This window comes from Oncorhynchus keta, chromosome 27 (assembly GCF_023373465.1).
Source record: "Oncorhynchus keta strain PuntledgeMale-10-30-2019 chromosome 27, Oket_V2, whole genome shotgun sequence".
NCBI classification, from domain to species: Eukaryota; Metazoa; Chordata; class Actinopteri; order Salmoniformes; family Salmonidae; genus Oncorhynchus; species Oncorhynchus keta.
Genome location: NC_068447.1, coordinates 36,324,142 through 36,345,390, shown reverse-complemented (window position 1 = coordinate 36,345,390; position 21,249 = coordinate 36,324,142). Strand labels below are relative to the sequence as shown.

General features: G+C 43.7%; 1 protein-coding gene across 1 annotated transcript; it reads right to left on the bottom strand.

Annotated features, from left to right (window-relative positions):
- Nucleotides 1-1,278: 1,278 nt before the first annotated feature.
- Nucleotides 1,279-20,676, bottom strand: LOC118359896 (synaptophysin-like). Its single transcript, XM_035738791.2, has 7 exons — nt 20,585-20,676; nt 19,089-19,154; nt 5,308-5,432; nt 4,897-5,095; nt 4,503-4,694; nt 4,052-4,384; nt 1,279-3,396 (listed from the first exon to the last, which is right to left on the bottom strand). The coding sequence occupies exons 1-6, from the start codon at nt 20,600-20,602 to the stop codon at nt 4,082-4,084; spliced, it is 903 nt and encodes a 300-aa protein (XP_035594684.1). The 5' UTR covers nt 20,603-20,676; the 3' UTR covers nt 1,279-3,396; nt 4,052-4,081.
- Nucleotides 20,677-21,249: the final 573 nt, after the last annotated feature.

Genomic DNA, 21,249 nt, shown 5'->3' with positions numbered 1-21,249 from the left:
TTAGTCCCCTCCTGTACTCCTTGTTCACCCACGACTGCGTGGCCAAACCCGACTCTAATACCATTATTGTCTACAACAAAGCTTTTTCAGTGTCCAACAAGCTTTCTCTACCCTTAACCTTGTTCTGAACACCTCCAAAAAAAAGGTCATGTGGTTTGGTAAGAAGAATGCCCCTCCCCACAGGTGTGATTACTACCTTTGAGGGTTTAGAGCTTGACGTAGTCATCACATACAAGTACTTGGGAGTATGGCTAGACGGTACACTGTCCTTCTCTCAGCACATATCAAAGCTGCAGGCTAAAGTTAAATCTAGACTTTGTTTCCTCTATCGTAATCGCTCCTCTTTCACCCCAGCTGCCAAACTAACCCTGATTCAGATGACCATCCTACCCATGCTAGATTACAGAGTCATAATTTATAGATCGGCAGGTAAGGGTGCTCTCGAGAGGGTAGATGATCTTTACCATTTGGCCATCAGATTTGCCCCCAATGCTCCTTATAGGACACTGCACTCTATACTCCTCTGTAAACTGGTCATCTCTGTATACCCGTTGCAAAACCCACTGGTTGATGCTTATTTATGAAACCCTCTTAGGCCTCACTCTCTCCTTTCTGAGATATCTACTGCTGTCCTCATCTTCCACATACAACACCCGTTCTGCCAGTCACATTCTGTTAAAGGTCCCCAATGCACACACATCCCTAGGTTGCTCCTCTTTTCAGTTCACTGCAGCTAGCGACTGGAACGAGCTGCAACAAACACTCAAACTGGACTGTTTTATCTCAATCACTTCATTCAAAGACTCAATCATGGACACTCTTACTGACAGTTGTGACTGCTTTGCGTGATGTATTGTTGTCTCTACCTTCTTGCCTTTTGTGCTGTCTGTGCCCCATAATGTCTGTACCATGTTTTGTGCTGCTACCATGTTGTGTTGCTACCATGCTGTTGTCATGTTGTGTTGCTACCATGCTGTGTTGTCATGTGTTGCTGCCTTGCTATGTTCTTTTCTAAGGTTTTCTCTTTTTGTAGTGTTGTGTTGTCTCTCTTGTTATGATGTGTGTTTTGTATATTTTATATATATATTTCATTTTTAATCCCAGCCCGCGTCCCCGCAGGAGGCATTTTGCCTTTTGGTTGGCAGTCATTGTGAATAAGAATTTGTTCTTTAACTGACTTGCCTAGTTAAATAAAGGTTCAACAAAAATGAATAAAAAATCAACATAGCACAGCATAAACAATACATATGATCGCTAAGATTAGAGACATAGACAAGGCATTTTTAACCTTCAACAGAATAATTTCAAGTTTATTTGATTTTGTTTCACATGGATTCCATAGAATAAGAATACAATGGATATATTGTCATAGTCATGATCATAAATACTAATAAGAATACATCATACACAATAAACACAGCACTATCCAAAGGCGTAAAGAGTATCACAAGACATCATTCACCACTAACAACAGAGTATATGTATTTCATTGAGCATATTTATAAGAACTACAGAGAGAGAGAGAAAAAAAGAGAGAGCGAGGGAAAGAGAGAGATAGAAAGAGAGAGAGAACACAGAGGAAGAGATAGAAAGTCAGGTGTCTCTACACTGCCTGATAAAGAATAAAATGATACAAAAAAAGGAATCCATCCAAAACTGCATAACGGAATAATATGAATGAAAAACAATATCAGTTTCCATTGTGATGATAACTGTGGAAGCAAAATCTATCGCTCAATACGCACCTGTCCTGTTATCATTTGGCAATACAGTTTTTCTTCTATCCAAACAGAGGATTGGCAGTACAGCGGGTAGGCCAACCTGATTATTGTAGCACATGTACTCTGTGTGATTTGTGTGAAATATATCGGAGCTGCTCTGTGCTGTCACCTTATGATGAGCCAAACGTACATCATATTACTTAATATGCTCTAACACGTATATGCCACTTGCCTTTCCCCCTTCACTTTTGTTCCAGGCTGCTTTTAGTCCAAGAGTCAGACATGCAAAACCTCCTTTGTTTTGAGAGTAAAAGGGTGTTGTGGGGGATGCAGGATTTATGTTTTTACATGGAAATAAGATACTGTTCAGAACACCTCAGTTGGCTATATTAATATGTTAAAAGTACTATCATTATTTCCTATGGCTTGTGTATGGTCTTGAAAACGGCGCAAATTGTGCCATACTGATTTTTTTTCTGTGTAAATATTTGCATGCTTTATGATCAGACGAGCATTATAAATGGTGATTAAACATGATGACGAACTCTGTCTGATGACTCATCCCTAGACTATATTAAAACAGGAATGGGTTCTGGACCAAATTTTTCAGATGCCGATTTCTAAACTACATTACAATCCAAATAAAAAAAGTGATGCACCTCAACATCAGTTGTCTTCCCTGATTCACAACCTCACTTCATCTCTAAATAAGAGTGCTGATAGAACACTACATACAGCAGTTTTTAGGAACAGCATAATATTAGCAAAATACCAAGTGCTACCGTGCTAACTACTTTTTCATTATCCTAGATGCATTTTTGACTTTTTACAGCTTTTAAGAGATTCTCTGGAACAAACATAGCCAAATCATTGCTTGAGAAATATTTTGATGGAAAAACATAAAACGGCAATGAACACAAGTTGTAATGAATGTAACCTATGTTAAACACATAAATCACTGCTAACACCTCTCCACTGCTGTCACAGTCACAAACTCACTCAGTAATGTTGAACAAATAAAAAAGCGCAATGAGAAAATAGAAAAGAGGTAACTCTATTCTGAAAATGAATAAACAAAAACATCAAAATGAGAAATAAAAACGAATATTGGGAAATAAAATAAACACACAACATAAATATTAGAGCACGATGAGGGTAGAACTATGTGACCTAAACAGAACTGAAATAAATACAATTGAATAACTCTGCGCTCTACATTTGTTGTATAACAACTAATATGGAGTGCACAATTTTTCAACTGTGTACATATATTTATATATTAATATGTTGATATTTACACAGCACAGACAAATACATTCTTAAATACTACTACCATTATTGTCCATTTAAGTGTTATTCCCTTATAAGATTGATCTTTGTAGTTTTTTGTATATTGTATTCAAGTTTTTCCTCATATGACCAAATGGAAAACCCCCTGTTGTCTTCTACAGTTAAATACAGCAACAGAAGAAACAGCATGTTACTGTAAGGACCCATTTCCCGCTCACCAAAATAACCCAAACGGACACGGTGTTGCTAAATTCCCCTCCCAAGACCCCACCGTCTTCCATCCCTCCCTCCTCTTGTCAACTCACAGATGCACAAACAGACAAACAGAGGAGTGGGGAATTGTGGATGGTGGTCAGGCACCACACTCCCAAATCACAGGGTGGCCCTGGAGAGAGAGAGAGAGAGAGAGAGAGAGAGAGAGAGAGAGAGAGAGAGAGAGAGAGAGAGAGAGAGAGAGAGAGAGAGAGAGAGAGAGAGAGAGAGAGAGAGAGAGAGAGAGAGAGAGAGAGAGAGAGAGAGAGAGAGAGAGAGAGAGAGAGAGAGAGAGAGAGAGAGAGAGAGAGAGAGAGAGAGAGAGAGAGAGAGAGAGAGAGAGAGAGAGAGAGAGAGAGAGAGAGAGAGAGAGAGAGAGAGAGAGAGAGAGAGAGAGAGAGAGAGAGAGAGAGAGAGAGAGAGAGAGAGAGAGAGAGAGAGAGAGAGAGAGAGAGAGAGAGAGAGAGAGAGAGAGAGAGAGAGAGAGAGAGAGAGAGAGAGAGAGAGAGAGAGAGAGAGAGAGAGAGAGAGAGAGAGAGAGAGAGAGAGAGAGAGAGAGAGAGAGAGAGAGAGAGAGAGAGAGAGAGAGAGAGAGAGAGAGAGAGAGAGAGAGAGAGAGAGAGAGAGAGAGAGAGAGAGAGAGAGAGAGAGAGAGAGAGATTACAACTAATGTATACATAAAGCCACATAGTCTGTATTCCCTTTGGAAGAGTAACATTAATACAGTATTTCTCAGTCGATTACTTCGGTATTCTCAGTGTTGCTCCAACATATGTACTGACACTCACCAGCTTCCAGATGCTGTAGGGTGGACCAGCTCACATCTGATTGGCAAAGGAGGTGGGCTGCTGTTCGTATCCCCCCTGCTGATAGTCTCCGCCTCCCTCGGTGTAGCCACCCTGGCCATAGTCAGGCTGGTAGCCTCCCTGGGTGCCGGCATAGGCGTCCCCCTGTTGTGCGTAGCCCTCTTGCCCATAGCCTTCCTGGCCAAAGGACTCTGGAGCAGGCGCCTTCTCCTGGGAAGGTGCATATGTGCCTCCGAAGGCTGCCATCCAGCCGGTCTCTTTGAACACGAACCACAGGTTTCCTCCCCACAGGATCAAGTTCAGGAAGCCAAACGCCTGGGGGATGAATTGAAAAAAGAAGAAGAAGAAGTCAATATGTAGTAGTACAGTTTTTTTCTGTCATATCCTCAGCAGTCAGCACTTTTACTAAATACACCAATCCTGAAAAACGTACCACAGATGTGTTGAGACCAGAGACGACAGGGTCGTGGACTTCACGGCAGCGGTTCTCCGGTTCGTCGCATGCCTCGATCAGTAAGAGGACCTTGTCTGGGTCGGTGGCTGCCTTCACATCCGACAAACCTTTAGCCCAGGCAGAAGAAGCGACCAGCCAGAAGAAGGTGAACACAGACGTCACAACGAAGTCCTGAGGAGCATCAAGTTATAAATCATGAGACACATGCATCATCATCAATCTCAAATCCTCAACAGAAATGTAATCAATCTCATCATCATCATCATCATTAACATCATTATCATTACTAGAATATGAATAATAGTAGCAGAGGTAGTGGAATATGGTTTGGAAGATGCCTACTAGATACAAGAAGATCGAAAGACAAACTCACAATCTGGGCTCCCTTGCAGCCTTCACGGTATTTCTCCAGAATGAAAACGTACACAGAAAGGGCTGCCATGGAGTAGAGGAAGGAGAAGACACCGACGGTGACAAAGAACTCAGCTGAGGAGGAGTAGTCTCCGATCAGGAACAGACGCTCAGGGCTTTCCCCCTTACAGGTTGGGGCATCGAAGTACACCTGATGTAGCCTGGCAAGGACAAGGGACAGAGAAAGACAGAGAAGATGGGAATCAGAGAGAGAGAGAGAGAGGAAGAGAGACGTCAAATTGGGTTAATATAGTTTAATATAGATTAATATTCCATCCATGACGTTTGCAGCCCAGTGGTACTGTAAAAATGACCGACAAACCATATTTGTGCGGGTTCAGGGGGCTACGTGTGACTGATTAGGCTTACTGACCTGAATGGATACTCAAACTCCACCTCAATGCTCAGGTCACTCTCTGACCGGTTTTTACACTCCACACTCATCTTGAACATGCCAGAGTAGCTGCCGCATGTCGAGAAAGCAAAGATAGCAAAGATCTGAAAGATACAGAGGGGGGAAGAGAAGATGAGAAGAGTTAGAGACAGGACGTCGAAGTTAAAGGAAAGCGAAAGAGAAGGGACTGAACAATTTAGTGGTGAGATCAAAGGAATGTGGAAAAAATAGGGTTGTAAGGATGAGACATGTGGGGAGAAGCAAAATACATCTAATAAATGAGAAATGTGGGGAGAAGCAAAATACATCTAATAAATTGCACTTATACTGGAATGAGTCTTTGGAGATTGTGCTCTGTCTAGGAATTAGCATAACCCTAGTTTGGACTGAAATAGGTGTTGATGAAAGGAAAGTCCATGCAGTATAATGGCAACCCCTGCTAAAGGTCTACTGTTACTGAAGAAGCTGACACTGTGGTTTCACCACCTGCTGTGTCTTCTGCACTTCAATGTTCCACCAATCACAGCAGGCTGTTGACAAAGGCACCCAGAGTGCAAATCAATGTGGCTATATCGCCAGGTTACAGAGCTACACTTGTTGCCATGGTTACCCCGACACCTAAAGTTGTGCACTTGAGGTATAATTTTTTTTTACAAGAAATGTAAAATAACATGTTTGGTTGATATGGATGTCCTATCTGTTGTACCAAATAAGTTATGATCTACTCTTGGCATCAGGCTACATTACTACAGTAGTAGAGTACTTTAAACCCAGCGCTTGTGCACGTGAACGCTTATCTACTCTCTTACACACACATGAGCGTGCACATAGACACACTCTCACACATAGGAGATTAGAAAGCCAGCTATTTTTACCACACCCTCCCTTCCCTGCAGGCCAGATCCGATTGGATGGAAAATCCGGCTATTAATCTGACGGAGGTGCTCCTCCATCTGTCGCTAAAGGACGCTGCACAGGGCTACTGTACACACACAGTCACACACAGTCATGGATGCATGTGTCAGCAGCTGCAAAAATACACACACACGGACAAGTGCACCTATCTGTATACCAACCTGCTCTCATACTCTGGAATACATTGCTGTAAATACTCAGAATATATTTCAACATGGCTTCGTCGAGCTTTCAAATATACACAGATTCATCCACACTTCTCTATTGATGAAAAACAGTACAGATGGTATGCCTAACTTATTTCCTAGTCTCATTTTTATCTACAGCACTAACACAGTCACACCTCCTCCACTTCCTCTCCTCATCAACAGGTTTTAATAATGATTGTAGAGGAGTGTGAGGGGAGAGGATGATACTTTTAGTTAGAAGAACAGGCAGATCTAGCACCAGGCTACTTAGCTCTCCCACATCCTTCAACATAGTTACTCTAAATTCACAACGTTTGCCAAATGATCCTCTTGTAAGATTGTAGTCTAGCATACACAGTAACATAGATGGTCATAATTTTCCTTGATCTGCAACAAACAAGAACTTCAAGGCCTGGTTAATTAAGATGCTTTGTCTGTTCACACTGATTTGCTGGTTGCAACAAGCATTGCAACAAGCATCTGCTAACCATGTGTATGTGACCAATAAAATGTGATTTGATTTGAATTGAAACAAATGATAGTCCCACTAACCACAAAGCAGATGGGATGGAAGAATGCTGTGTTAGCTGTGGAATGCTGTGGTAGCCATGCTGGTTAAGTGTGCCGTGAATTCTAAATAAATCACCAACAGTATCACTAGCAAAGCACCCCCACACCATCACACCTCCTCCTCCATGCTTCACGGTGGGAACCACACATGTGGAGATAATCCGTTCACCTACTCGGTGTCTCACAAAGACTGTTGGAACCCAAAATCTCACATTTGGACTCAGACCAAAGGACAGATTTTCACCAGTCTAATGGCCATTGCTCATGTTATTTTGGTCTCTTCTTTTTATTGGTGTCCTTAAGTAGTGGTTTCTTTGTAGCAATTAGACCATGAAGGCCTGATTCACATAGTCCCTTCTGAACAGTTGATATTGAGATGTGTCTGTTACTCTGTGAAGCATTTATTTGAGGCTGCAACTTCTGAGGCTGGTAACTTTATTGAACTTAAAAAAAATGTTTGGGGGGGGGATTATTGGACTATTTTCTACATTGTAGAATAATAGTGAATACATCAAAACTATGAAATAACATATATAGAATCATGTAGTAACCAAAAAAGTGTTAAACAAATCAAAATATATTTATATCTGAGATTCTTCAAAGTAGCCACCCTTTATCTTGATGATAGCTTTGCACACTCTTGGCATTCTCTCAACCAACTTCATGAGGTCATCAAGCTCGAGACCCTGGGCCTCGACCCCGCCCTGTGCAACTGGGTACTGGACTTCCTGACGGGCCGCCCCCAGGTGGTGAGGGTAGGTAACAACATCTCCACCCCGCTGATCCTCAACACTGGGGCCCCACAAGGGTGCGTTCTGAGCCCTCTCCTGTACTCCCTGTTCACCCATGACTGCGTGGCCATGCACGCCTCCAACTCAATCATCAAGTTTACGTACGACACTACAGTGGTAGGCTTGATTACCAACAACAACGAGACGGCCTACAGGGAGGAGGTGAGGGCCCTCGGAGTGTGGTGTCAGGAAAATAACCTCACACTCAACGTCAACAAAACAAAGGAGATGATTGTGGACTTCAGGAAACAGCAGAGGGAGCACCCCCCTATCCACATCGATGGGACAGTAGTGGAGAGGATAGTAAGTTTTAAGTTCCTCAGCGTACACATCACGGACAAACTGAATTGGTCCACCCACACAGACAGCATCGTGAAGAAGGCGCAGCAGCGCCTCTTCAACCTCAGGAAGCTGAAGAAATTTGGCTTGTCACCAAAGGCACTCACAAACTTCTACAGATGCACAATCGAGAGCATCCTGTCGGGCAGTATCACCGCCTGGTACGGCACCTGCTCCGCCCACAAACGTAAGGGTCTCCAGAGGGTAGTGAGGTCTGCACAACGCAACACCGGGGGCAAACTACCTGCCCTCCAGGACACCAACACCACCCGATGTAACAGGAAGGCCATAAAGATCATCAAGGACAACAACCACCCGAGCCACTGCCTGTTCACCCCGCTATCATCCAAAAGGCGAGGTCAGTACAGGTGCATTAAAGCAGGGACCGAGAGACTGAAAAACAGCTTCTATCTCAAGGCCATCAGACTGTTAAACAGCCACCACTAACATTGAGTGGCTGCTGCCAACACACTGACTCAACTCCAGCCACTTTAATAATGGGAATTGATGGAAATTGATGTAAAATATATCACTAGCCACTTTAAACAATGCTACTTAATATAATGTTTACATTCCCTACATTACTCATCGCATATGTATATGTATATACTGTACTCTATATCATCTACTGCATCTTTATGTAATACATGTATCACTAGCCACTTTAAACTATGCCACTTTGTTTACATACAATACCATCTACTGCATCTTGCAGATGCCGTTCTGTACCTTCACTCATTCATATATCTTTATGTACATATTCTTTATCCCTTTACACTTGTGTGTATAAGGTAGTAGTTTTGGAATTGTTAGGTTAGATTACTCGTTGGTTATTACTGCATTGTCGGAACTAGAAGCACAAGCATTTCGCTACACTCGCATTAACATCTGCTAACCATGTGTATGTGACAAATACATTTGATTTGTTTTGATTTGGGGTAGTCACCTGGAATACGTTTAAATTAACAGGTGTGCCTTGTTAAAAGTCCAGTTGTGGAATTTCTTTCCTTCTCAATGTGTTTGAGCAAATCAGTTGTGTTGTGACAAGGTAGGGGTGGTATACAGTAGATAGCCCTATTTGGTAAAAGACCAAGTCCATATTATGGCAAGAACAGCTCAAATAAGCAAAGAGAAATGACAGTCTATCATTACTTTAAGACATGAAGGTCAGTCAATCCGGAAAATCTCACAACTTTCTTCAAGTACAGTCGCAGAAACAATCAAGCGTTATGATTAAACTGGCTCTCGTGAGGACCACCACAGGAAAGGAAGACCCAGAGTTACCTCTGCTGCAGAGGGTTAGTTCATTAGAGTTACCAGCCTCAGAAATTGCAGCCCCAAATAAATGTTTCACAGAGTTCAAGTAACAGACATCTCAACATCAATTGTTCAGAGGAGATTGTGTGAATTAGGCCTTCATGGTCAAATTGCTGCAAAGAAACCACTACTGAAGTACACCAATAAGAAGGAGAGCCTTGATTGGGCTAAGAAACATGAGCAATGGACATTAGACCGGTGGAAATCTGTCCTTTGGTCTGATGAGTCCAAATTTGAGATTTTGGGTTCCAACCGCAAGTGTCTTTGTGAGACGCAGAGTACGTGAACGGATGATCTCCGCATGTGGGATTCCCACCATGAAGCATGGAGGAGGAGGTGTGATGGTGTGAGAGTGCTTTGCTGGGGACACTGTCTGTGATTTATTTAGAATTCAAGGCACATTATGACTACCACTGCAGCGATACGCCATCCCATCTGGTTTGCACTTCGTGGGACTATCATTTGTTTTTCAACAGGACAATGACCTAACACACCTACAGGCTGTGTAAGCGCTATTTGACCAAGAAGGAGCATGCTGGGGTGCTGCATCAGTTGACCTGGCCTCCACAACCACCCAACCTCAACTCAATTGAGATGGTTTGGGATGAGTTGGACCACAGAGTGAAGAAAAAGCAGGCAACAAGTACTCAGCATATGTGGGAACTCTTTCAAGACTTTTGGAAAAGCATTCCAGGTGAAGCTGGTTGAGAGAATGTCAAGAGTGTGCAAAGCTGTCATCAATGCAAAGGGCGGCTACTTTGAAGAATCTAAAACCTAAAATAAAATCTCAAATATTTTGATTCGTTTAACACTTTTTTGGTTACTAAATGATTCCATATGTTATTTTAAAGTTTTGATGTCTTCACTAGTATTCCACAATGTATAAAATAGTGAAAATCTAAAAAAAAACTTGAAATGAAACATGGTGAAGCCCCAAAATTGCCCTCGCTAGAAGCCTGTGTTTCAGACATAAGGAAGTGGATGGCTGCAAACTTTCTACTTTTAAACTCGGACAAAACAGAGATGCTTGTTCTAGGTCCCAAGAAACAAATAGATTTTCTGTTGAATCTGACAATTAATCTTAATGGTTGTACAGTCATCTCAAATAAAACTGTGAAGGACCTCGGCGTTACTCTGGACCCTGATCTCTCTTTTGAAGAACATATCAAGACCATTTCAAGGACAGCTTTTTTCCATCTACGTAACATTGCAAAAATCAGAAACTTTCTGTCCAAAAAGGATGCAGAAAAATTTATCCATGCTTTGGTCACTTCTAGGTTAGACTACTGCAATGCTCTACTTTCCGGCTTCCCGGATAAAGCACTAAATAAACTTCAGTTAGTGCTAAATACGGCTGCTAGAATCCTGACTAGAACCAAACAATTTGATCATATTACTCCAGTGCTAGCCTCTCTACACTGGCTTCCTGTCAAAGCAAGGGCTGATTTCAAGGTTTTACTGCTAACCTACAAAGCATTATATGGGCTTGCTCCTACCTATCTCTCTGATTTGGTCCTGCCGTACATACCTACACGTACGCTACGGTCACAAGACGCAGGCCTCCTAATTGTCCCTAGAATTTCTAAGCAAACAGCTGGAGGCAGGGCTTTCTCCTATAGAGCTCCATTTTTATGGAACGGTCTGCCTACCCATGTCAGAGACGCAAACTCGGTCTCAACCTTTAAGTCTTTACTGAAGACTCATCTCTTCAGTGGGTCATATGATTGAGTGTAGTCTGGCCTAAGAGTGGGAAGGTGAACGGAAAGGCTCTGGAGCAACGAACCGCCCTTGCTGTCTCTGCCTGGCCGGTTCCCCTCTTTCCACTGGGATTCTCTGTCTCTAACCCTATTACAGGGGCTGAGTCACTGGCTTACTGGGGCTCTCTCATGCCGTCCCTGGAGGGGGTACATCACCTGAGTGGGTTGATTCACTGATGTGGTCGTCCTGTCTGGGTTGGCGCCCCCCCTTGGGTTGTGCCATGGCGGAGATCTTTATGGGCTATACTCAGCCTTGTCTCAGGATGGTAAGTTGGTGGTTGAAGATACCCCTCTAGTGGTGTGGGAGCTGTGCTTTGGCAAAGTGGGTGGGGTTATATCCTTCCTGTTTGGCCCTGTCCGGGGGTGTCCTTGGATGGGGCCACAGTGTCTCCTGACCCCTCCTGTCTCAGCCTCCAGTATTTATGCTGCAGTAGTTTATGTGTCGGGGGGCTCGGGTCAGTTTGTTATATCTGGAGTACTTCTCCTGTCGTATTCGGTGTCCTGTGTGAATCTAAGTGTGCGTTCTCTAATTCTCTCCATCTCTCTTTCTTTCTTTCTCTCTCTCGGAGGACCTGAGCCCTAGGACCATGCCCCAGGACTACCTGACATTATGACTCCTTGCTGTCCCCAGTCCACCTGGCCGTGCTGCTGCTCCAGTTTCAACTGACCTGAGCCCTAGGACCATGCCCCAGGACTACCTGACATGATGACTCCTTGCTGTCCCCAGTCCACCTGACCGTGCTGCTGCTCCAGTTTCAACTGTTCTGCCTTATTATTATTCGACCATGCTGGTCATTTATGAACATTTGAACATCTTGGCCATGTTCTGTTATAATCTCCACCCGGCACAGCCAGAAGAGGACTGGCCACCCCACATACCCTGGTTCCTCTCTAGGTTTCTTCCTAGGTTTTGGCCTTTCTAGGGAGTTTTTCCTAGCCACCGTGCTTCTACACCTGCATTGCTTGCTGTTTGGGGTTTTAGGCTGGGTTTCTGTACAGCACTTTGAGATATCAGCTGATGTACGAAGGGCTATATAAATACATTTGATTTTATTTGATTTGAATGAGTAGGTGTGTCCAAACTGACTGGTACTGTCACGCCCTGATCTGTTTCACCTGTCCTTGTGCTTGTCTCCACCCCCTCCAGGTGTCGCTCATCACCCCCAGTGTATTTATCCCTGTGTTTTCTGTCTCTCTGTGCCAGTTAGTCTTGTTTGCCAAGTCAACCAGCATTTATCTCCTAGCTCCTATTTTTCACAGTCTCTGTTTTTCCTAGACCTCTTGGTTTTGACCCTTGCCTGTCCTGACAGAGAACCCGCCTGCCTGACCATTCTTCCTGCCCTGACAGAGAACCTACCTAACGCCCTGTACTGTTTGGACTCAGACCTGGTTACTGAGCCTGTCCTGACCTCGAACCTACCTAACGCCCTGTACTGTTTGGACTCTGACCTGGTTAATGAACTGTCGCCTGTACCCGACCTGCCTTCTGCCTACCTCTTATGTTATAATAAATATTGGAGCTCAACCATCTGCCTCCTGTGTCTGCATATGGGTCTCGCCTTGTGCCCTTATAGGTACTGTATATATGGGGGATTGGAAGTTATGCAGACAATTACATTGATGGAAGCCACAATCTATCTATCTGCAATATTAAATCTGACAATATTAAAGCTGATAATATCCCACCATGCCCTCCGACAAACCATCAAACAGGCAACGCGTCAATACAAGACTAAGATCGAATCGTACTACACCGGCTCTGACGCTTGTCGGATGTGGCAGGGCTTGCAAACCATTACAGACTACAAAGTGAAGCGCAGCAGAGAGCTGCCCAGTGACACGAGCATATCAGATGAGCAAAACTACTTCTATGCTTGCTTTGAGGAAAATAACACTGAAACATGCATGAGAGCACCAGCAGTTCCGGAAGACTGTGTGATCACGCTGTCCGCAGCCGATGTGAGTAAGACCTTTAAACAGGTCAACATTCACAAGGCCGCAGGGCCAGATGGATTACCAGGATGTGTACTGCGAGCATGCGCTGACCAACTGGCAAGTGTCTTCACTGACATTTTCAAACTCTCCCTGTCCGAGTCTGTAATACCAACATGTTTCAAGCAGACCACCATAGTCAATAGTAATCTACCTAAATGACTACCGACCCATAGAACTCACGTCTGTAGCCATGAAGTGCTTTGAAAGGCTGGTCATGGCTCACATCAACACCATTATCCCAGAAACTCTAGACCCACTCCAATTTGCTTTACCGCCCTAACAGATCCACAGATGATGCAATCTCTATTGCACTCCACACTACCCTTTCTCACCTGGACAAAAGGAACACCGATGTGAGAATGCTATTCATTGACTACAGCTCAGCATTCAACACCACAGTGCCCTCGAAGCTCATTAATAAACTAAGGACCCTAGGACAGAACACCTCCCTCTGCAACTGGATCCTGGACTTCCTAACGGGCCGCCCCCAGGTGGTAAGGGTAGGTAACAATACATCCACCACGCTGATCCTCAACACAGGGTCCCCTCAAGGGTGCGTGCTCAGTCCCCTCCTGTACTCCCTGTTCACTTATGACTGCACTGCCAGGCACGACGTCAACACCATCATTAAGTTTGCTAATGACACAACAGTGGTAGGCTTGATCACCGACAACGACGGGACTGCCTACATGGAGGAGGTGAGAGAGCTGGCTGTGTGCTGCCAGGACAACCTCTCCCTCAACATGATCAAGACAAAGGAGATGATTGTGGACTAAAGGAAAAAGATGACCGAGCACCCCCCTCCCCCATTCTCATCGATGGGGCTCTAGAGGAGCAGGTTGAGAGCTTCAAGTTCCTTGGTGTCCACATCACCAACAAACTAACATGGTCCAAGCACACCAAGACAGTTGTGAAGAGGGCACAACAAAACCTATTCTTCCTCGGGAGACTGAAAAGATTTGGCATGGGGTCCTCATATCCTCAAAAGGTTCTTCAGCTGCACCATCGAGAGCAGCTGACTGGTTGCATCATCACTGCCTGGTATGGCAACTGGTCGGCCTCCGACTGCAAGGCACTACAGAGGGTAGTGGCTACGGCCCAGTACATCACTGGGGCAAAGCTTCTTGCCATACAGGACCTCTATACCAGCCGGTGTCAGAGGAAGGCCCTAAACATTTTCAAAGACTCCGGCATCCTAGTTATAGACTGTTCTCTCTGCTACAACACTGCAAGCAGTACCAGAGCGCCAAGTCTTGGTCCAAGAGACTTCTAAACAGCTTCTACCCCCAAGCTATAAGACTCCTGAACATCTAATCAAATGGCTGCCCAGACTATTTGCATCCCCCCCCCCCCCTTACACTACTACTCTGTTGCTACTCTCTGTTGTTACCATCTATGCATAGTCACTTTAATAACTCTACCTACATGTACATCTTACCTCGGTTACCTCGACTAACCGGTGCCCCCGCACATTGACTCTGTCCCGGTACCCCCCTGTATATAGTCTCGCTTTTGTTATTTTACTGCTGCTATTTAATTACCTGTTACTTCCATTTCTTAATCTTATTTGTATTTTTTGTATTTTTGTATTTAAACTGCATTGTTGGTTAAGGGCTTGTAAGTAAGTATTTCACTGTAAGATATACAGGTATACCTGTTGTATTCGGCGCATGTGACTAAGAAAATTTGATTTGATTTTTAACCCCCCCCCCCCCAAAAAAAACACACGAGTACACACACTCTCTGAGTTAGAATCAGCACCGTTTATAAATACCTGCTCATCAGATTTTATAGCTGAGTCCGACAAGACTGAAACCACAGATATTCCTAAATAAACGAGGGTAAATGGATAACTGAAGTTAATATATTGATTGATACATGAGTATAAATGGACATTGTAGGACCACAAGTCTAGCCATCAACATGTAAGTACTGGTTGTATGCGCTCAAGCTTATTTCTGCTGCCGAGTTTGGCAGGAACCCAAAGTGTGATGGAACTAACAGCTTCAACCAATCACACCTCCTCTAAGCAAGGGGCAGTGGAGTGGGCAGAGAGCCCAGGCAAGAAGTCTGCAAAGCTTTAACATATAAACTCATCACACTATACACTCCTACAATCAGCAGCTTTGTTGAGCAACACCTGTAACCACTTAGAGAATACTCAAATCAAATCACATTATATTTCTCACATGCGCCTAATATAACAGGTGTCGACCTTATCGTGAAATGCTTACTTACAAGCCCTTAACGAACAGTGCAGAGTGAGAAAATATTTGGTAAATTAACCCGTTTTTTAAAAAATAACACAATAAAATAACAATAACGAAGCTATATACGGGGGGTACCAATACTGAGTCAATGTGCGAGGATTCAGGTTAGTCAAAGTAATTGAGGTAATATGTATATGTAGGTAGGGGTAAAGTGACTATGCATAGATAATAAACAGTGAGTAGCAGCAGCGTAAAAAAAAAGGGGTCAATGCAAATAGTCCAGGTAGACATTTGATGAACTGTTCCTCTGTACTGGCTAGAGTGTTACAGATCTGAGGGATACATTATTATCAATTCAATGGATAGCTCAATTGAAGTCCAGCTCTGTCAATGTATTGACCACACAGTATGAAAACTGGTCTTACAGTACAATGATGCACTGAATGGATCACTAAAGCAAATCTGTAAATTAAGCAGTAAACTGTAAATCCCAGGTTAAGACACAATAACCCTCTTTCACAAACATAACCTGGGGCAGTGGTTAACCACTCTCTATACAGCTTTAAGTTTGTTTGGGGAGATTTCAATGTGTCTCCCATCATCCATCAAAACTCGGCTTCGTCAGCACACAGCTCCCAAGAGAGAGTACAACAGCAATGAGTCATACACACGCACACACACTAATGCACACATACACATATACTCTCTGCCATACACACACACTCGCTGTCTCCATCTCTCTCTCTCACACACACACACACACACACACACACACACACACACACACACACACACACACACACACACACACACACACACACACACACACACACACACACACACACACACACACACACACACACACACACACACACACACACACACACACACACACACACACACACACACACACACACACACACACACACACACACACACACACACACACACACACACACACACACACACACACACAAACACATACACGCACACACATAGCTGATTACAAGCATAAGCGTGTTTCATCATTGATTCATTCTCAAAGAAACACAAAACAGGGTTGAGGATCCTAAAGCACAAACATATATTTTCCGCACTACACATCTAGGTTATAGTGACAGAGAAGAATCTAGGCTATAGTGACGGTCCATTTATCTCGCTGTAGTACAGAGGGCAACACCCTAGGACTTCTGCTTTCAGAAGATTAATAATTCAAACCAATAACACCCATGTGACCTTCAAATCCATCACACATGCAGAAAATCAGGAACAGCAAGGTGTGTGTGTACTGTACAGGTACTGTATTGCCATATGAATGAACTGACATGACGCATGATTATAGGCAGGCTAATCTGTAGTGGATAGACTACGTAACATATATAGTATGGTAAGGTCACAGTAGTTCCGGTGCTTTGGTTTTCCTTCACTGGTTAGTTGGACGTGTCAGGATTTGGTGACAGTGGTGCTGAAAGTGGTGACGGGATTTCAAGCAATGATTCCAAGCAATGATTTGAACCAGAATGGTGGGGGGGGTGGGGGGTTGGTTGGCCGAGAATTTCTGTTTAGGAGGTTGTGGAGACCCTGCTAGTTTCGTTAGTATATTTTCCTAAACATCTACCCCCAGAACATAATCAAGCATCTGATGCAATTATACGCAAGGTTTTAGTTCCGGGTTTCCGAGATTTTAGCTAGACCTATCTTAAATGAATGTAATGCAACCGTGGAGCTACATGTGACTTGTAAATGGGTAGAATGCTCTGGTCCGCCTGTGTGCTGCTGTATCCATGGAGGTTAGTTAACCATGTGACCCAGAGAAGCAGCGATGTGATGTTCAAGCACTAGCAGTCCCCCGGGGAAGGACTACAGACAAAGTCATTCTGTCAGATTTGTCCTCTCAGTCTCTGCTGCCCTGTGTTATTCTGTCCTGCTGTGAATTAGAGTAGAACATTGTTTGGGTATCTTCTGATGATAACCTGATGTTGCTTTGTGTATGTAGGTCTATGTGTCTTCTCATATATTCATCCTATTCTTTCAATCAACCAATTGTCGTGGCGTTCTACCAAAGTGAGTCAAAATGGAACATGGAAGGAAGCGGCGTTATTACTTTTACCTTCCTCAATGAGGGCATACATGGATTTGTTCTGTTTAGCGACAGTGTGTGTGAGTAAGTGGTGAGTAATAGCTGTGTATCGTCAGCGTGTCTGTGTGTTTGTGGGTGTGCGTGTATCTCTTTGAGTTAGCATGTGTGTGCTAGTTCTTATGCTGTAATTACAAATAGTTGAGAAAGAAGCGGTGCTAGAGAGGTGTAAAGTGCTAGAGAGGTGTTCCTAATTACAAATTGAATACATAGTGCACAGTACATTCATATTTTGTCCAAATTATTACAGTAATTCCTGCTTTACATCATTATTCTCAGTGAGATTCAATGAGATTCTTCTTTGTAGAATTGAGATAGCCTATCATCATAGAAGAATAGATCTAGCCCTTGGCACAAAACATTTTGGCAGAGGGGTCACACTGTGCCTCCAGTGTTACTGAATAAAGAAAAAAAAGAGAACATCAAGAATTGATGTGCATGCCAAGTACATTTTGTGATATTGGCCTGTGGAATGCTTTATCACAGATTCATCATGAATTGTCCATCAAAGATTGTCATGCTGCAGCACAATACAGCGGATGGTCTAGGTGTATAATATAGAGCATTGTGGTGATTTTGTAACATGAAGAATTCTAAAGGTAAACAGACTTGTAAAGGTAAGCAAATAGCACTTACAGCGGAGATTCAGATTCAGCACCATGGAGAGCGGTCAATTAAAACCTGCGATTTGACATTTCAGAACCCCTGACAGTGGACAGTGCCTGTTTCAGGCGATGCTGCAGCAACGTCAATGGCCACTACTCCCCAGGTTTAAGTTAGGTGTAGGCCTATATTTAATCTTTATGTGCCACTTCCAAAACATGAAATTGTATTTAAAAATAAAAGGTAACACTATGTGATTAGACATAGGAGTGAGCAACTACACAGCTCGTAAAGAAGCAACTATAGTAACTACACTTAAATGCATGAAATATGGTCACCAGATAGATTACAGGTCAAAAGGTTAAGGTGCTGTGAGAACCATATGGTGGATTAGATAGGTCTACACAACAAACTCCACAGGGGAGGAGACAGAAACAGTGGGCTGGATGATTTGAACAGAGATTTGTAACAGTTACCATGATCGAATTACAGTAACATGGTATAACTGAAACGACATCGAGCTTTCAAGAGACCTGCTTGCCAGTGGTGACCGAGTAGCAGCAGGGAGTGGGAGGATGGGCAGTGTCATCCGCCTCGCGCTGCCTGTGTGTCGTCACGAGCACAAAGCTTCACGTAGCTTTTTCTGACCTCTGCGTGACAGAAGGACACGTTCTGACACGGTACAGAGACACAGCATCACTATAACAGGGCCTACCTATAGCATAATATATTAGCCTATCATTTATAGATTTTAAGTGTATTGGTTGAAACTATCACAGTGAGATTTTATGCATGCAATAGTCCTACGTAATACTCTCCGTAGACTTCCATGCCCACGCATGCACGCAGAAAGGATACGTGCGCGTACTTTGACATCTCACACGCTCACTCCCATCATAAACCAAATAATGAAACATTGTATGAAAACGGTAACTTACCCATTGTAGGATTTTCATAAATCCCAAAGGCTGTTTGATTATGGTGAACTGCCCGGTGGCCACCAACTATCAACACAGAAATCAACATTGTCTTCAGAATTTGTCGAAAAGCTTAGATTCTTTACAAATTAAAACACTCGAATGAGTACTCACAATCATAAGCCGTGCGCACAATCAAGCATCAGGACACATAGGTTATCTGACAGACTCGAATGATCGATTGGATGCTTGTAGTGTGTATGCCTACATGAATTGTCAGCATATATGTTGTTAACCCAGAGTTTGGACTTGTCAATTATTTTCAATGTATTTTTCGGGAGCGGTGATACGATAATCTTTCTCATGCTGTCATTTGTTCGCATGGTCATCACAAAAGGCTAGTACACTACAGTAATTGTATTGTTTTACTTGGGGCGCGACAGGCCGGGTGACAAAGCACACATCGTTTAGGGGAGACGAGGGAGAGGGAAGGAGAGACAGAGCGAGAGAGGGAGGAAGAGCGATAGACTGCCAGTATTAGAATTAGACAAAGCTGCTTATCACACACGTTTCTCTGTTCCCCAACGCTTGACTGACAAGCACTCTACTAGGAATTGAGACAGAACTAAAAGCTCAAGTCACCGGGGTGGGCCCTTAGTTTTTGCTATAATTTGTAAACCCTTGCCATGTGCGGGTGAATGCGCCCCATCAGTCGCAAATGAAAGCGGTGTGTCCGTCTGTGAGCGCCACGCCGAAGCTATAGCCTATCGACTCACCTCCCCATATTTTACTTTTAACCCCCGGTCGGTCTGCCGCCCCTAATAAATTGATGGGCCTATTATAAACCTTGCTACATTTAGAGACGCATCACGTCTTATATTGCGGTATTTACAAAATAGGATCAATCGCTTGATTTTCAGTCTCCTTTCCACCCTATGACATAGGCTCCCCTGCACACAACACATTCAGTCAACGATTCTATTAGTTAAATAGCAGTGGCTGTGTGCAGTGCAGAGCAATTACCTCTGCATGTCCTACTACCAATAGCTGTCAGCTCAAATAATAACATAGATGTGTTGATCCTATTTGTCTGCGTGTTTTGAAATGCTGTTCAAAAATAATAATAATTGCGCAGAGTATCTTGTTCAAGTCTTTTGACTTTTGGACCATGGTCTATTTATGAGCCAACCGCTCCACTGCACCAGTCCATTGCTGGTGCAAAATTGGCTAAACCACATGCAATCTATCACGCCTCTATTGCGGTGTTTTGCGGTCAGTGCTCGGCAATTCGTTCACATGAGACGACCACTAGAAGCACTGCATTTCAGACTAACGGTCCGCGGCTTTACAATCACAGCGCGCCCTCCCCCTGTTATGATGATGGTCTATTGTTTCCCCCCAAACTGCTACAGTGTCAAAGTGCGCATTCTGCAGGAGTGCCAAACAATGGCTCATCAGATATTTAAATGAAATGAAAACAATGTTTGATATTGCTGATTTTCATCCCAGAGCCCTACCTGGTTCACAACATCCATCTTGGCCGCCTGCTTGTCGATAAGAGGATCAGAGGGGTGGGGGAGGGAGGCGTTACATCCTGAACAGCCCACCGCGGGACGAGGGTAAAGAGATGGGAATAGCTGTAATACGTCACAAACTCGTCGGGGACATCTGGAGCGTAAAGACGTCAGAGAAGTCATTGGACATAGAGTAATGACGAGCGCGGCAGCCTGGCCAATCATATGGCTGCATTATCCTAGGGGACTACAGAGATTGCCACAGGGATAACAGAGAGACTACACTAATGTGTGCATGCTTGCGTCTTTTACTACGTTGGTTAGGAGGTGGGCACTGGGCAGGTGTAACATTTCAACATTATATTGTAGAATAAAATCGAGCCGCACTGCCAACAAGTCTACGCTTCAGGGCTTCAGTTTCGACGCTCATACATCTGTAAACCATTTCACACTGTTTGATACTATTAAGCCTACTACCATTGTGTTTTATTGTCACATTACACCAACATGACAGGCAACGGATCTAAAAGTGCCTAATACATCTATGGAGTTATATTCTATCTGCTTTATAACACAGTATTTTGTATCACCTTTCCGGCTGCTCATTATGTGAGAAATCAAACAAGATCTCCAGTAGCCTAGTTTAAGCAGCGGGCGCTGACCATGAC

What these genes read in the sequence shown, in the direction of transcription:
- LOC118359896 (XM_035738791.2), bottom strand. An exon ending in TTATGAAAATCCTACAATGG is followed by an intron (nt 5,433 to 19,088) that starts GTAAGTTACCGT and finishes TGTATCTTTCAG; the next exon opens with ATCTTTGCTATCTTTGCTTT. An exon ending in CTGGTCTCAACACATCTGTG is followed by an intron (nt 4,385 to 4,502) that starts GTACGTTTTTCA and finishes TTCATCCCCCAG; the next exon opens with GCGTTTGGCTTCCTGAACTT.